This window comes from Ips typographus, linkage group LG2 (assembly GCF_016097725.1).
Source record: "Ips typographus isolate SLU linkage group LG2, UJ_Ityp_2.0, whole genome shotgun sequence".
NCBI classification, from domain to species: Eukaryota; Metazoa; Arthropoda; class Insecta; order Coleoptera; family Curculionidae; genus Ips; species Ips typographus.
Genome location: NC_138423.1, coordinates 3088011 through 3106161, shown reverse-complemented (window position 1 = coordinate 3106161; position 18151 = coordinate 3088011). Strand labels below are relative to the sequence as shown.

At 33.7% G+C, this 18151-nt stretch overlaps 1 protein-coding gene across 1 annotated transcript in view; it reads left to right on the top strand.

Moving 5' to 3' along the window:
• Positions 1-18151, top strand: part of puf (ubiquitinyl hydrolase 1 puf) — a 91067-nt gene that overhangs the window by 4662 nt on the left and 68254 nt on the right. Inside the window, exons 4-10 of the mRNA XM_081972906.1 lie at positions 1135-1269; positions 1329-1437; positions 1497-1659; positions 1769-2145; positions 6279-7063; positions 15965-16125; positions 16188-17194. Of these exons, the coding sequence (XP_081829032.1) occupies positions 1135-1269; positions 1329-1437; positions 1497-1659; positions 1769-2145; positions 6279-7063; positions 15965-16125; positions 16188-17194 (2737 nt within the window). The remainder of the gene's footprint in view (positions 1-1134; positions 1270-1328; positions 1438-1496; positions 1660-1768; positions 2146-6278; positions 7064-15964; positions 16126-16187; positions 17195-18151) is intronic.

The window sequence follows — 18151 nt, the reverse complement described above, 5'->3', positions numbered from 1 at the left end:
CTCCACTTCGGATCGTAGAATTGAAGGCCCATAGACATCATCGTCATCTTTGTACTCGCTCATACGTATATTATCAAAAAGTTGTTCTGTGTTAAGTTTTCCACATGTTTATAAGCTCTGAGCTTTCGAATATTAGGTTCCCATCTGCATCCAATAAGTCTGAATGTAGGCCGCTTGGTTTCTTTTTAGTTGTCAATTCTCTAACTTTCTTGTGCATCTTATGGTAGTCGTATTTTCTTTCACATTGTTCGATATCGTTGCATTTCATCGACAGCCAGTTTTCCTTTTCCTCTCTTATTTTTCTTATGTTATTATGAATGTCTCGGTATTTTGTTGGATCTTTGTTCTTGCAATTCCTTCTTTCTTCCATCATGTCGAGGATTTCATCTGTCATCCATTCCTTCTTCTTTATACGGTCTTGCTCTAAATACGTTGTGCATGTTGCTTCACTGGCGTCTTTAATTTTGTCCCACTTGCAGATTTCATCCACTATAGAACTGTTTATGTCTTTTATACTCGTACTTAGGGATAACTGTACTTGTTGTTTTATATCAAGATTGTAAAGCTTTCTAATGTTTATTTTGGTATTGTTAGGTCTCTCTATTTTAAAACGCCTCAATTTAACTTCCATTTTGCATATCAGTTATGGTCGGAATGAACGTCTGCCCCAGGATAGGCTTTCGCTGATTTGTTTGCGTTTCTTTAACGTTTTGGTATCATGATGAAATCAATTTGATTTCTTACAAGTGTTACCGCTGAGTCTGCTGGGGATTTCCATGTATAGAGCCTACGCGGAGGAAGCTTGAAAAACGTGATGCTTAGCACCAGCTGTTCGTGACAGATGCGTACCAGACGGTCTCCTTTTTCATTTCTAATTCCTAGTCCAAAATCGCCAGCAACGTCAGATATTCGCCCGTTTTCAACTTTTGCATTTAAGTCACTTATTATCAGCGTTACTTCGTTCTTCTTTGTCAGTTTAATCAGTGTCTTAGATGATTAAGTCATTCTTATCAGCCGTTGGAGCGTATACTTGAATTATATTTAGGTTCAGTGGGTATGCTTTTAATTGCATCAATAAATAATTGATTTTTAGACATTTGCCATCTTTAATGTGATTTCTTAATATGTTTTTAGTTTGCAACTTGAAACTGTGGATGAACTATAAAACTATGGTCTCCTTACTTGTACCACTGAGATCTTGTGTACTAAAATATATGTGTAAATTGTCAGACCAGGATCTGAGAACACCGACTATTAAAAGCATGGCAGGTAGGAACTGAACACATTCATTTATCTTACATTAAGGTACACATTGAATTTTTTCATAGATTTTATGTGGAATGCTATTAAAGACCCCCTGGACTCTCCTGTGGCTTTTGATGCAGATGGACTGGATTTGGCTTTCAAATACTTTACTTCCAGCACATTGACTATGAGGTATTTGGTTGGGTTGTCAGTGAAATAGTATAAAGGATTGGAACAATGTTATTTTACAGACTGGCAGGTATTACACAGATTAACAATCAAATTGGAGTTTTGGCGGAAATATGCGTGGGTGAGACATTACCTGAAGCAGAAGCTGTTCCTAGGCTTATGGCTGATTGGCTGATTAACAATAATATCATCTCACACATTTTTGGACCTAATCTACATGTTGAGGTATGTTAGACTTTTCCGGTTACACAACCTTCCTTGTGTAGCTGTTCATAAACATTACCACAAAATTGTATTGTTATTAGTTTGTATAGAAAGAAATTTGAAATTTCAGGTGATAAAACAAAGCCATATAATTTTGAATTTCTTGGCCATGGAAGGCCGAATAACCTGCGAACACATGGACGTAATATGGGCGGCGGCGCAACTCAAACACTGCGCCAAACCAGTGTACGATTTGCTACCTGGTCTCGTCAAACATTTAGCGGCTTCACCCACTTTGCATCTCTACAATTTACTTACCAAGCTCGAGCCTAAAGAACACACAGAACAAACCTTGTATTTGGCTAGCGCTTTGATCAAGGCGGTGTGGTCGAGAGGCGGCGTGGCCCCGGAAGTGGGTTTGATCAGCGTGGCCGCCCAAAATGTGGGAATGGCGTTGCACAAGTGTCCGGTCACGTCTTCGGAGAATAGCGTGTCTTTGGATCAAAGGTGAGTTATTACTACTCTTTAAAATGTCATTAATAGAAAATTTTGAATGATTAAGTTAGGTGGAAAAAAATCAATTTTCCAAGTATTTTTACTGTAAAATTCCTCTTAATTTACTAGGATATGATTTGATTTTTCTGAATTTATTATTTCCATAATTTGGTTTGCAAAACTTTAAAGTCGAAATAAATGAAAATGGAACTTTCTGTGCGGGTAAACAACGAATTGTTTACTATACAAAACAGCCGCAAAAAAATCGAAAAATTAAAAACAGGTTAGTTACTTATTAATAGCAAGCATAACAGGAAGGTTATTAATAACCCTGTCTTTTTAGATAATGAATTATTATTAATTCAATATACTTGTCAGTCAATAAGGGAGATGGTTTATTTGGTATTTTATGTTTTTATTTTTTTTTGTATTTGTGTCATCGATCAGCGGAAATATTTTCATTTCAAAAACGCCCTTCCATTCTGCCCCACCCTGTATTATAGTTATTTGTATACACTAACAGTTGTTGTTCTAATATTATCTGTTCAATTCATTACGTTATTTAACAATAATCTAGCAATTGTGTTTCTTTTTGGTGAACCATCATCACTACAGTTAGTGCTAATTTCCATATTTTCCTGAGGATTATTTATATCTTCTACTACCAAATCGTCCATGTTCATGATGCAAATGTTATGTAACGTGGTAACACACAGCAAGAAACTATTATTTTTGTAGCTGTTTGTATGCTATTCAATATGGTTGAGAATTTTCCATCAAAACATCAAAAGCGCGCTCTGTTACAACTCTACTGTTGCTGAGCCGATAATTATAATTATTCTATTCAATTTTACTCATATTTGGGTAAATCCTAAAGTAGGCAGGGGTAGGAAATGTAAAACAGCATATAATAGTTATTATTTCAAACTTGACTTACCTGAACGGCTTCAAAAGCCGTTCAAAAGCAGCATCTCCAAGGAGGAGGATATTTTCCATAAAACCTCCTACAGGATTGGCAATTTTGTCTAATCCCAATAAAGATTTGTCAATATTACTCATTTTCTTCTGCACAATCCCAAAACCACCACCGATCTCAATTATTGGTGAGATTTAAAAAACAGCATATAAAAACAGTAATCCAAACGTGAGGCTTTTCCGCTTATATATTTGACAATCAGTTGCTATTTTCGTAGTTACCCTGATCTAACCATTACGTCATAAACCTTTACTTACCATTTGCTGTAGTTGCCTTGAGGAAATAGACCTAATATGACGTATGACAAAATAGTCAGTTAAAACGTCATAGTTAAAATCAGTTTTTCTTATATTACTGTGGTTGTGGTAATTAATCTGAGTTTGAAAACTTTGTCCTATTTCCACAGAAATCTTCTTTGTGACACTGATCTATTTTTCCTGTACTCTTTATTATGTGTTCCTTCCAGATCTAGAATTTTATTACTCATTTATTCTGGTAGAAATGTTAATTTATCTACTATTGCAGCAGAATAAAAAAATAACTTAAAAATTATTTATTTTACATAAAAAGCTTTAAGTAGGTACAGCCTGATTATTAACTTTAGTTGCGCTTTATCAAGGTGAATATTATTGATAAAGCGCTTATATCATTCGATAGCCAATCAAAAAATAAGTTGACTTGCATTATGTCATTTTTCTGAAAAACGTTTCCTAAGAATACAGTCCTCCAAATTTCAATTTAAAAAATCGTTTTATAGAGTAAAACTGAACATTCAAGACTTGTGAGAGTCCAAATTTGTACCGAATACTCTAAAAACTTGCTATTTACTACTAGGAATAGTCTTATAATTTGTTTTCTCAAACTGCCATCCTGGTCGAGTGTCTGAAACTGGATTTCCAGAACTAAAAACAGTCCGGAAATCCAGACTAAGATTGTATTGTGCATGAAACCCATTTTTTACTTCTAAAGATAATCTAAAAGTTGACTTAAGCTAGAACTGACTTTACTAGGACTAAAGAGAGTCCAAAAGTCTATTTTCAGGACTTTAATTGGTGTACAACTCAATTTTCTGGGCCGGAACAAGTCTAGAAGTAAATTAAATTTTCGGACTATTTCATTTCTAAAAATTAGTTCTCAAGACTAATATCGTAGCATTCGGTACCAAAATGTTTTACTTTTATTACTTTACTTTTTGACTTGAAGAAACTTGACTTTTGGAAATAGTCTTAAAAAGCACTAAAAACAGTCTGAATTTCTTAAAGATGCTATAATTTACTGCACCTATGAGTTTAGAAGTCAATTTAATAGTGAAGAAGCTTGAAATAACATTGTCAAGACTATGGACAGTGTACAAACTGGCTTTAAGGCCTGATAAGTCAAAAAATTCGTAAAGATAGGTCGTAAAACAATCTAGATTTTTAAGAAATAATTTTTGGCTCGAATTTTTAGCACTGAGGTATCTAGAAGTCGATTTAATAGTGACAAAGCTTGGAATGCCATTTTAAGTCTATGAAGAATGTGAAAATTGTTTTTTAAGTTTGCTGTGTCAATAACTTGGTGAAGATAGTCTTGAAACTCGATTTTCCAAGCTGAAAGCAATTTTGAAGCACTAATAATAGCCCAAAATTCTGAGAAAATGAAAAGCAAAGTAAAAAAACAAGAAAAGTTAGTTTTCAAATAAGGTTTCATCAATCTAATGTCAATGTCCTCTATCTAAGACTATTTTCAAGACTAAAATAATGAAATTTGTCTCAAAATTATGAAAACTTACTTCAAATGCAAATTTTAAGCTTCTGATGTTACTTTTCATTAGTTCATAGTCACTTTTTGGTGTTTAAGTCAATTTTTAAGGTTTAAATGTATGAATTTGTAGTCAAAAATTCTAGAAAAAGTAGTTTTTTATGTCTCCAAATCAATTTTCAATATTAAGGTCTCTCGATTTGCATGAAAACTGGTTACAAACACAATTTTTAAGCTTCTGAAATCAATTTTTATTTTTTCTAAGTCAATTTTCAAAACTAAAGTCTTTCAGTTTGTCTGGAAACTATGAAAACTGGCTACAATGAAATTTTTTTAACTTACTTAAGTGAATTTTCCGTTTTCGGTCTTTGAACGTAATAACTGAATTATCTCGTAAACGAAGTTTTAAATCAGAATTTTATAAGAGGTAATTTCTTTTTCATCGTGAACAGGGAAATTTGAAAAAACTGTAATTTGGGTATGCCCACATCAGTATCCTGCCAAATTTTCAAAACTCTCCTATTTATACTTTTTCCAATTTTAATTGATGTCTTTCGTCGTGGGACACCCTGTATAGTCTACAATCACCAGCAAAAAAACGTATGTTTGTGATTAAATTGTGATATTGATTTACTGTCAAAATGATAATAGTTTTACAATACAATAAATTACATAGTATATAACCAACCAATCAAAGTTTCTATACCAACAATTATACAGTTCTTAGAAGATGTAGAACACTTGCAAAGGCTTCAGGCAATTTTTAGAAGGTTTTCAGTCATATTTAGGAGTCTCTAGCAATTTTAAACAATTCTTAGAAGGTTTAAGAACACTTGTAGATGCTTCTGACTTTTTAGAAGGTTGTCAGTAGCATTTAGAAGCCACTGGCAGATTCAAAATGGTCCTAGAGGCCTCTGGCAAGTTAACACGGTTCTGGAAAAGTTCAAGACAGTTGTAGACGTCTCTGGAACTGTTCAGAAAGTTCCCAGTAGCAGGTCATTGGCACATTCAAAACGGTCCTAGAGGCCTCTGACAATTTAAATATTTCTGGAAAGGTTTAAGACACTTGCAGAAGGTTAGGATTGAGAGGTCTCTGGCACTTTAAAAATGGCGCTAGAGGTTTCTGGTAATTTAAATCAATTCTTGGAACGTTTAAGTTTAAAGTCTGCGGAAGCCATAGTATATGACCAACCAATCAAAGTTTATATACCGTTAGATTTAGAAATACTTAAAGCATCTGAAACCCTCTTTAAAATCTAACATTTTTTGTTATTGTCCAGCAAGTTTGGTTGGCAATAGAATCACCTGAGTTATAACTAAAGTTATAAGCATCGGACTACTTTGGAACATGGAATTTTGAACACACTGGGTTAAATAATTATTAAAACTGCACCTATATTTATCGTTTGATTTCTATTTTTGTTTCTAGTAATTCTGAAGAAGAACACGGAGATACTTCGGGACGTTCCGAAAGTCACAAATCAGACAGCGAAGAAATCGACGCTGTCGAAATCGAAGACGAAGAACACGGTCATATTGTGATCGACAATAACGGCCCACCACCGTGTAAATTGGCCCGTAAACAGGTTATGGACAGAGTGGTACACTGCGACGTACCAAATAATAGCAGTACTGATACCGAGATCGATGGTATTCCGATTAAGGCTTCTCCGGTGCAAGAAAAATTAAAATGGCCCACGTCGGTCAAAACGAAGCACGAACGCAAAGCTCACGTCAGGAAGAAAATCCTCTCCAATCTAAATGTGTTAACGGAAAGCGTGGAAGGTTTGGGTTCTAGTAGCAGTCAGGAAGATGGCGATACCGAAGACAGTCCAGTAAAAATGCGAAAGAGACGCAAGTTTCTACGTAAAGCTCGCGTCAAGCGTCAAAAGGGAAACACCAAACGTGGAATCGGTCGTTTAGCGGATGTTCACAGTGAAATCGAGGTGGACAGCGACCACGAAATTCGCAACCTTAAAACTCATTCAGCTCAGGAAGGATTAATGCTACCAGCGGAAATCAGTTCTTTGGTACATCAAAATGACAGCTTGAAACCGAATGTCTATTTGGAAGAAAGTTCTTCCTGCAGCGATTTAGGAAAAGAGGAACATCATCATGTGGTTCAGTCGTCTAAATGTGGAAATTACATAACTGTACATTCGAACGCGAGTCACATTTTGGAGATGCTTAGCGGTGAAGAAGCCGAAGTTGAAGGTAATGTCTATTATTTATTTAATTTTACTTCTCAAATAAATGCGTCCAATATACAGGGTGGTCCAGTTTTAAATGTCAATAATTCACCAATCCATAGCAAATTAAAAAATAAGTTGACATTCATTATGTCATTTTCCTGAAAAGTGCTTCCTAAGGAAAATACAATCTTTCAAATTTCTGTTTAAAAAATCGTTTTTTTTGTCATAACTGTCAGACTAACAGCAATATTGATCAAATTTGGAACAAGCACTTTATTACACGTTATTACGGTCAAAGACCCAAAACTAACCTAACCCAACTTAAAAATTGTCTTGGAAAGGGAAAATTCACTTAAGAAGTTTAAAAAATATTATTGTAGTCAGTTTTCATAGTTTCCAGACAAACTGAAAGACTTTAGTTTGGAAAATTGACTTAGAAAAGATAAAAATTTTAGAAGCTTAAAAATTGTGTTTGTAAAAATTGTGTGTCTAAAAATTGACTTGTAGACATAAAAACTACTTTTTCAAGAATTTGTTACTACAAATTCATACATTTAAACCTTAAAAATTGACTTGATCTCCAAAATGTGACTGAACTAATGAAAAGTGACATCAGAAGCTTAAAATTTGCATTTGAAGTAAGTTTTCATAATTTGAAGAGAAATTTCAATATTTTAGTCTTGAAAATAGTCTTAGATGCAGGACATTGACATTAGATTCATGAAAATTGTCTTGAAAACGAACTTTTCGTGCTTTTTACTATGCTTTTCATTTTCTTCGAATTCTGGACTATTTTTAGTGCTTCAAAACTGCTTTCAGCTTGGAAAATCGAGTTTCAAGACTATCTTCACCAAGTTATTGACATAGCAAACTTAAAAAACAATTTTTACATTCTTCATAGACTTAAAATGGCATTCCAAGCTTTGTCACTATTCAATCGACTTCTAGACACCTCAGTGCTAAAAATTCGGGTATTTCTTAATAAACTAGACGGTTTTTAGTGTTTTAAGGCTGTTTTCAGTGCCTCAAATCGAGTTTCAAGACTATCTTTACAAAGTTTTTGACTTATCAGGCCTAAAAGCCAGTTTGTCCACTGACCATAGTCTTGAAAATGTTATTTCAAGCTTCTTCACCATTAAATTGACTTCTACACTACATAAGTGCAATAAATTGTAGCATCTCTAAGAAATTCAGACTGTTTTTAGTGCTTTTTAAGACTGAAAAATCGAGTTTAAGACGTGAGTAAGTTTAAGAAGTAAAAAATTTTGGTACCAAATGCTACAATAATAGTCTTGAGAACTAATTTTTAGAAATAAAATGTCCGAAAATTTAATTCACTTCTAGACTTGTTGTCCAGTCCAGAAAATTGAGTTGTACACCAATTAAAGTCTTGAAAATATACTTTTTCTAATTTTGGCATATAAAGTGACACTTTTCAAAACTGAAAAAGAAATGAAAAGTTCATTTCATCACTCCCTGTTTTTATGCATTTCCGTAGAAACATATGGGCGACATCCATCATAACATGTCGTTGTCACAGTTTATACAAAGTGCTATGAAAGTGAATATTTGTTTTTTGTGTAGTTGGTTGGTAGTAGCCTCTGTAAGGTATTTTTTCTTAAGTGGTAATGGTTGGATTAGGCCAGAAAAAAGCAGACGTTTATTGTCTACCACGAGTCGACGTTTCGACCACTGTTGGTGGTCATCCTCAGGACTCTAAAATTTTTTATTATTCCTGTTTACATAGTGGTTACACTGAGGGTGTAGAATACATATCACAATTTAGCTCACAAAAAATTAGCTTAATACCTGAACTGACTCAATTTATATGATTGTTATAACACATATACACAATAAAACATAAATAAAAACACTTAATTATAATATAATTAAAGGACAAGCCTAAATCATGTAGATTTAGTACAAAAACAAAGAAAGGAACAAACCAGGGACAGGCAACACCAAAAACTTACGTGTAGTTTAAAACGCCTTAGTAAGGGTCTTCAAAATGTAGGACACATGTAACTCCATCATTGCACACATTTATAAATTGAACTATTTGTTCTAGATTCAATTCTGTACTATTTATTTTGTTTTACAGTAATCAGCGTGCTTGCAATGTGTAGTGGGATTCACTTCTTGTACGCTCTGAACACAATTTAACTCGGTTATTTCGATGTTTCTTCGAGTCTAACTGCCTATTTATCATCTCAGCATGCCGGATTTTTGCATGTCAATGGAATGTGTTTATTTACTCCTTCATAGCTGTAAACTTAGATTAAGGTGGATGTCGACATTGATTGGAAATCATTGTTTTATGTTTAAGAAATATATTAAAATAGCAAGAATTTAAACCTTCAATATCTTCTTTTTTATTAACATGATGTCTCTCCTTTTTTATAGCAATCATTTCATGTATCAATCTCTTTTTTAAATTTTTTTGTTTTCCAATAATCTTTGTGTTTGTAAAATCAAATGTATGAGCGAGCGTTTCTGAGTGTTCTGCCAAAGCGGTCTTTTGTTTTGACTGTAAGAGGTTTTGAGGTCGCACACTTCTTTGATGTTCCAATAACCGTGTTCGCAAATACCGACCTGTTTGGCCAATGTAGCAACAGTTACAATTTTGACACGGAATTTTATAAATCACATTACTTTGATAATCTATTGGTGTTTTAGTTTTAAGCTGTGTAAAATATTTTGTTAACGTATTTTCAGGTTTGTACGCGATTTTTACAGTGTCTGATTCAAGCAACCTAGAAACAGTTTCTGAGAGACCTTTAATGTATGGTATTTTATAATATTTACAAATGGAATGATCACTTGAGTTATTGGTAGTTTGTTTCCTAAGTAATTTATTTATTAATTTTTGAGGATATGAATTTTTAGTTAAGTAGATTTTAATACTCTCTAAATTCTTTGTGTGAAAGTTTGGATGGGAAAGTTTAATTGCTCTTTTTTGTAGGTAGTTATGGCGAAACTACAAGAAAATTGCATAAAAAAGTTACCATTTCAGCTGCCCTTTTTCAAAAGGTATGTTGATGACATCATTACTTGTGCGCCTTTAGACCAATTACAAACGTTGCTAGAAACCTTCAATGCCTTCCATCCAAAGCTCCAATTTACAATAGAAAAAGAGAAAAACAACTCCATTCCATTTTTAGACATTTTACTAATTAGAACAGATAACACTATTATTACAGATTGGTATCATAAACCAACCTTTTCAGAAAGGTTTTTAAATTTCCATTCACAACACCCTTTCCAACATAAAGCTAATATAATAAAAAACCTACAAAATAGAGCAATTAAACTTTCCCATCCAAACTTTCACACAAAGAATTTAGAGAGTATTAAAATCTACTTAACTAAAAATTCATATCCTCAAAAATTAATAAATAAATTACTTAGGAAACAAACTACCAATAACTCAAGTGATCATTCCATTTGTAAATATTATAAAATACCATACATTAAAGGTCTCTCAGAAACTGTTTCTAGGTTGCTTGAATCAGACACTGTAAAAATCGCGTACAAACCTGAAAATACGTTAACAAAATATTTTACACAGCTTAAAACTAAAACACCAATAGATTATCAAAGTAATGTGATTTATAAAATTCCGTGTCAAAATTGTAACTGTTGCTACATTGGCCAAACAGGTCGGTATTTGCGAACACGGTTATTGGAACATCAAAGAAGTGTGCGACCTCAAAACCTCTTACAGTCAAAACAAAAGACCGCTTTGGCAGAACACTCAGAAACGCTCGCTCATACATTTGATTTTACAAACACAAAGATTATTGGAAAACAAAAAAATTTAAAAAAGAGATTGATACATGAAATGATTGCTATAAAAAAGGAGAGACATCATGTTAATAAAAAAGAAGATATTGAAGGTTTAAATTCTTGCTATTTTAATATATTTCTTAAACATAAAACAATGATTTCCAATCAATGTCGACATCCACCTTAATCTAAGTTTACAGCTATGAAGGAGTAAATAAACACATTCCATTGACATGCAAAAATCCGGCATGCTGAGATGATAAATAGGCAGTTAGACTCGAAGAAACATCGAAATAACCGAGTTAAATTGTGTTCAGAGCGTACAAGAAGTGAATCCCACTACACATTGCAAGCACGCTGATTACTGTAAAACAAAATAAATAGTACAGAATTGAATCTAGAACAAATAGTTCAATTTATAAATGTGTGCAATGATGGAGTTACATGTGTCCTACATTTTGAAGACCCTTACTAAGGCGTTTTAAACTACACGTAAGTTTTTGGTGTTGCCTGTCCCTGGTTTGTTCCTTTCTTTGTTTTTGTACTAAATCTACATGATTTAGGCTTGTCCTTTAATTATATTATAATTAAGTGTTTTTATTTATGTTTTATTGTGTATATGTGTTATAACAATCATATAAATTGAGTCAGTTCAGGTATTAAGCTAATTTTTTGTGAGCTAAATTGTGATATGTATTCTACACCCTCAGTGTAACCACTATGTAAACAGGAATAATAAAAAATTTTAGAGTCCTGAGGATGACCACCAACAGTGGTCGAAACGTCGACTCGTGGTAGACAATAAACGTCTGCTTTTTTCTGGCCTAATCCAACCATTACCACTTAAGAAAAAAAAAAAAGTGAATATTTGTGTTAAATCACTTTAAAAGATGGTTTTTACCGCTTTTTAGTCAAAATTAGAAAAAATTATGTATGCAACACGTTTCGAAAATGTCTTATTGTGTAACTCATTCAAATTGTAGGACCTCGCTGCGCTCGCCCTACAAACATTCATTCGTTACACAAAATTGATCTTTTCGTAACTGGTTACATAAATAGCTATTTGGACTCTCTTTAGTCCTAGTAAAGTCAGTTTTAGCATTAAAAGTCAACTTTTATATTATTTTTAGTAGTAAAAAATGAGTTTCATGCACAATACAATTTTGGTCTTGATCTCCGGACTTTTTTTAGTTTTTGAATGCCAGTTTCAGACACTCAACCAGGATGGCAGTCTGAGAAAGCGAATCATAAGACCATTCCTAATAGTAAAAAGCAAGTTTTTAGACTATTCAGTACAAATTTGGACTTTCACAAGTCTTGAATGTTCAGTTTTAAACTATAAAACGATTTTTTAAATGGAAATTTGGAGGGCTGTATCTTCCTTAGGAAACGTTTTTCAGAAAAATGACACAATGCAAGTCATATTTTTTGATTGGCTATCAAATGGTGAATTATTGACACTTAAAACTGGACCACCCTGTATTTCAAAGTATGGGACAATTAAGGAAACCGATCTGCGCCAGCATCTTAATTCTCAGTTATTATGGATTAATAACTGAGATTTATTTACAATAAGTTTATGAAAGTGTTACCAAAAGTTATCTCAGAAGAGTTTTTAAAGATATTTGCAAAATTTTAGAAAAATAAGGGATTAATAGAGCTGGTATGTGAACATAACTTGACATATTTCCTAGTACTCTACCCAAACGCCCGCTTTGTGGAGTAAGGACCACTTTGAAACAGATGGAATGTTATACATTTCTCCTGAAATATGAATTTTTACCATGAATCTACATAGAAAAGAGTTATTGCACCGTCGTGTCAAGCTTAAGTGTAAGTTCACACTGTGACTTTTTCTCTCGCTCTGTCACGTTCAAAACCATGCACCAGGTGAAAAGAATTAAACCAAATTTTTGTGCAGAATTCAACCACATCACTCAAATCTCTCTGTATGACAAAATCGTTTTGTAACGAGTAAAAAGTTTTACTGTGAATCTTGATTTTTGGAGTGTTGTAGTCCGATTTCAAGGTGTCCATAGAAATTGTTGTTCGAAGCAATTTACTGTAATACAGAAATACCAATAGAGGGAAGTAATTTATTTTATATGGAACTTATGGAAGTTTGACAAGATAATTATTTACTTCCACTCTATATCAGGAAAGGAATTCTAAAATGTATTAACTTTAGACTATTTGAGCTAAATAAATACGAGTTTCATAATACTTTTACAACAGTCTTGCCCCTACTGCCTACTTGTAAATTTGTCCTTAATGATTCATTAAAGTATACACTTTCAGCTAATTGTTAGAAACTAAACTGCACATCACATCAACTGGGACAAGGATTTTCTTGGGTCATTTTTAAAACCGAATCAACGTATTTGAATGCGGTTTGGATTGTCGTTGGGCTTGACGTGAAATTCGTTTACTTTAATGCAGACACAAATAAGTGACATTTTCAAGTATTCCCCAATTGATCAATAATTAGTTTTGGTTTTGTTTTAACAAGGGTTAGGTCAATATACCGGGACTTTTCTTAATTAAAGTCATGTGTCAGATGAAATATGGATATAACGGTGGTCAATCTTGAAGTAAGCCATCTCAGCAGGCTCATATCTGTCATTCAAATGCTTTGTATGTTCAACATTGTCTGTTTCATAATCTGAGTACTTTTCAGGACAAGCCCCATGTCTGATAAGTCCTTACATGTTTTACAATCCTTTTTAGACCGCCGATCCAACGTGTGGGTAATCTTTCTCTATTACGCTTGTAGGTATGTGATCTCCATTTTGTCTCTTTGTCTGGCTACGTGCCCAGCCTAGTTCTACTTCATTATGGCTATCCTCATAATAATATCTGAATATCTGGTCCCTTAACTTAAGCCCGAGCATTGCTTTTTCCATTTTGCGTTGTGTAATCCTGAGTTTTCTCGCTGACAGAGTTGTTAAACTTAGAGTCTCTGCGCCGTACGTGAGCACTGGCAAGAAACACTTTTCTAGACAAGTAGGGAGTAGGGAGATCACTTGCAAAGATGTGTGTCTTCTATAGGCTGCCCACCCAAGATCCTCCTGCGGAGTTCACATGTCTGGTTGTCTCTAAATATATTTATCGACTAACTCTATTTTGTTGTTTCTGATGTTAATCCTTTCGCTAATGGCCATGTTGGTCATTACTTTTGTTTTAGAGAAGTTCATTTTGAAGCCAACCCCAGAACATGTATCCTCGAGCTCATAGAGCCTCCCTTAGATCGTCTGATGTTAAGACTATATCATCCGCGAAACGAAGGTGGTTAAGTTTCTGACCGTCAATATTGTGTCCTAATTGAGTTTTTGGAATACGGTTATAAACAATTTAGGAAACATGGTATCCCCCTTTCTCACTCTTCTTCCGAGTTTTATGGGCTTGCTGGCTTGGTGTAGATTAACTGTTATTTTTAGAATTTTTGTATATGTTGTACAGGGTGCTGCATTTTCGATGGTTTTACGGGGTACAGAGAAAACGGTAATAGATAGAAAAAAAGTAGCATATGTGTTCTGATCTCTTTTTCTGAACTGAGATGACTGGCGAAAAGTGAGCGGCGCAAACTTCTTTTGTTTCAAAGATACGGGGGGTTTTCGAAAATTGGTCATTTTTGAACCTCTTCAGTATTTCAGTTGCTCTTAAAGTTATCAAAAAAGGAAGAACGGTTCCCGGTAGAAGTTTTCATGTAGAATCCAATGGCGTAGTCAGTTTTTTTCTATTCCGTTTAGTTTCTGACATATGACAGTAAGTTACATTTTTTTAAATGGAACATCCTATATATTTTTACGTCATTTAATTCTGTTGATTTTTACCTTTTCAACGGTGTATTACAACATATAAATTTGTAGAGGTTAATCCTGTTATTTTAAAACCTTTGCTAAGCTAAAAAAAGGCCAATATCTAAAATACCAAACAAAATCGGAAATCATATAAACTAATACATCAGAAAATTAAATATTTTTAATAAATCTTATTAAAAATCTAAGTTACAAACAGTTCTACCGTCACTTTAATAAGAAAAGTGGCTATTTCTATTTTCTACTATTTTTAAGTAGGAAGTTAAAAAAACTGTTTTTAAACGACATGTAACATGTTAATATGAACATATCCAAATTTTGTTTCGACTGTGGGTATCTTTATACATATTATTTAGCACTTTTTTGTTAAGGAAACGCTTGTTTTATAATTACCAAGATTAACGTTTAGAAACTTATATGTTTTAATACACCGGTGAAAAAGTAAAAATCAACAGAATTTAATGAACTAAAAATATATAGGGTGTTCCATTTAAAAAAATATAACTTAGTGTCATATGTCAGAAACTAAACGTAATAGAAAAAACTGACTACGCCATTGGATTCTACGTCAAAACTTCTACCGGAAACCGTTTTTCCTTTTTTGATAACTTTAATAGCAAATGAAATACAGAGTAGGTTCCAAGATAACCAATTTTCAAAAAAACCCCGTATCTTTGAAACAAAAGAAGTTTGCGTCGCCCACTTTTCGCCAGTCATCTCAGCTCAGAAAAAGAGATCAGAACACGTATGCTACTTTTTTTCTATCTATTACCATTTTCTCTGTACCCCGTAAAACCATCGAAAATGCAGCACCCCGGTTCGAGAGAAAGAGAAAGTCAATAAACAGGACCTACATATGGTTTAGAATGACAATTCAAAGGTCTTTTCAACTGTCTTTTCTTGTTTAATAGCTATTTTTGTCCATATGTTAAAATAAAACCAAAAAAAAGTTATTGGCCAGTTGGAGACTCACTTGTGTAGAAAACATCGGTATTTAAAGAACAGAGATACTATTCTGATCTTTTTGTTCGGTTCCAGAGCACTTTAGTTACTGCTTGCAGCGTAGCAAAAAACCAGTAGAAAATTGAGTTTCTGGAATCGAAAATTTAGTTAAGAATCTGTTCGAAATAAACGAAGATTTAAATTTTGCTTCCTTGTATATCAAACAAAGTTGTTTAAATTAAAATGTGACATTATAAAACTGGTATTTATTTTGTGCAAGTAATTTGTGATTAACGGACTGGACTCCTTTTTTATAACACCTGGAATTAGTAAATATTTTTTTTGTTTTAAACATCAAATATGTGTCTTAATTATAGGTGATGGGGAAGGAAGTTATTCCTCTAGAATGAGCAATAAGTCTGAAAAAAATATGGCTGATTTTGATGGTGAAGACTCGGTTTGCGAAGAAGAATTAGCCCAATTAACCGATAATCATCCCAATTTGAACCTGCACATTATAGCTCCGACTGTAGAGAAAGTAAGTTGTTTATTACCAAAACACAATTTGAAATGCTAATTTAAATACCTTAATAATTGTAGTCATCAGTAAAAATGATTGACCCTCGAGTATCTACTTGCTTCAAACCCGACAACGTTTGTCAACCTGGAAACACTCTTTTATGGGACTTACTGCAAGACGATAAGATCTGTCAGTTAGGCGAGGGTTTGGCACAAGAAGCTGAAAAAACTTTATGTAATTTAATCTGTTTCATGCCCGACAAAGATATTCGAATGAAATTTATCGAAGGGTGCTTAAACAATCTTGCCAACAATATTTCGGTTATAGTGTCGTTGCACATGTTGCCCAGACTGTTAAATTCGTTTAGGGGAATTGAAATGCATCACGTGACCCAATGGGCAGAAAAGCAACACCAAATGATGACGCATTTCTTCAACAACTTGAAATCGTACACTGCTAATCCAGACAAATCATTGCCGTTGTACACTCATCAAATGCAAGTTCACGTTCGTTTGCAGTTTCTCTCAGCCATATTCTCACCAATGGTGTCTCCAAACTCTTTCAAGCTGAGTATCGATCAGGTTGACACACTGTGGGAGTGTCTGGCTCTTGATCCGGAGTGTTCGGACGAACTATTCAGTTGGTTACTGTCGCAAACTAAAACGAACGAATCGCACGCTTTACGCGTTGACGCATTACGTCGACTGTATTTACATCACTTGCCGAGTTTACCTCCTGAAAAGTTCAGCATGATTTGCCTGACTCTATTCCAACATTTGTGCAGCTTTCACAGCCACTTGGAGAACGAACACAAAGAAAATAGGAACATCGGTATGGATCATATGTGGAAAATCGCTCTTCGAGCCAATAATACGGACGTCAGTATGGCCGCTATCGGATACATAAACGGCTACTATATGGGTCAGAATTTGCAATACGAAAGCCAATTCGTGTCTCAATGTATGACGAATTTGAAAGCTTCTTCCGAGGATTTGCTGTCTAATAGTTGTAGCGAGGAAGCCGCTTTACTATGCATTCAGAGGGCGCTTCTGTTAATGAAGACTCATATTGAGACTTTTAGAAAAAGGTAAGTTGTTTGTTTTAGTCTGTCAAAGTGTTAGTACAATAATTTCGTGTGGTTTTATAATTTTGTAACATTTTTTCTTGAAGTAGTAGTCCATTTTCTGTATAGAGGTGGAAGTGTAAAATGATGGGTAAAAATAACATTCAACCTTCTCTACAAAAAAAAAATATTTAAACTGTTAATTACTAAAGGCGCCGCTAAACATATGTTTCGGGCACATAAGTACCCCTTAACGAGTTTAAAGAAAAATTGAGGCACCGACTGTTTTTCTATAAGAAGGAGATAGCAAGACCCGTGTTTTTAAACGGTTTATACCGTAAAGTATAATTATTGGCGTAATAGAAACTACACCATTTACACATGTAGTTTAGAAAGCGTCAGTTGAATTTTAGAAACCATAAGATGGATTTAAAAAATATCACTTGTATTTCAGAAAAGGTACTTTCAATTTTAGAATAATAACTTTGATTTTCGAAATTGCAATTTGTATTTCAGATTAGTCACTTGTAGTATAGAAAAGAGCAGTTGGATTTTAGACATGTAATTTGGAAAATTAAAGTTGAGCAAAAAAAGTTAATAAAAAAAATTAAATAAGTAAAAAAAGTAAATAGTTTAACGAATATTTTTAATAACATTGTGTTTAAGCAGTTCAATGAAAAATCGATTTATCTCGAAAACCATTTATTTTATCGAAATAAAAGAAGAGTACAGTTTTTCGATAAAAATGTCAAGAGTATCCATTAATGGCGTTTGCAGCTGAAAATAATGACAGCTGTCAAAGTTTAAGCAAATTGTGTCTTAGGTCCAGTTAGTTCCGGCCTTTCGAATACGAGATACCTGGTTTTCATGTCAAATAGAAGGTCTCTTTCGATAAAACATTAAACCCAATAATCATTACAATATACAAAGTGTTTCAAAAGTTACGGCCAAAAACGTTAATTGGAAGGCAGTTCTTTGGGG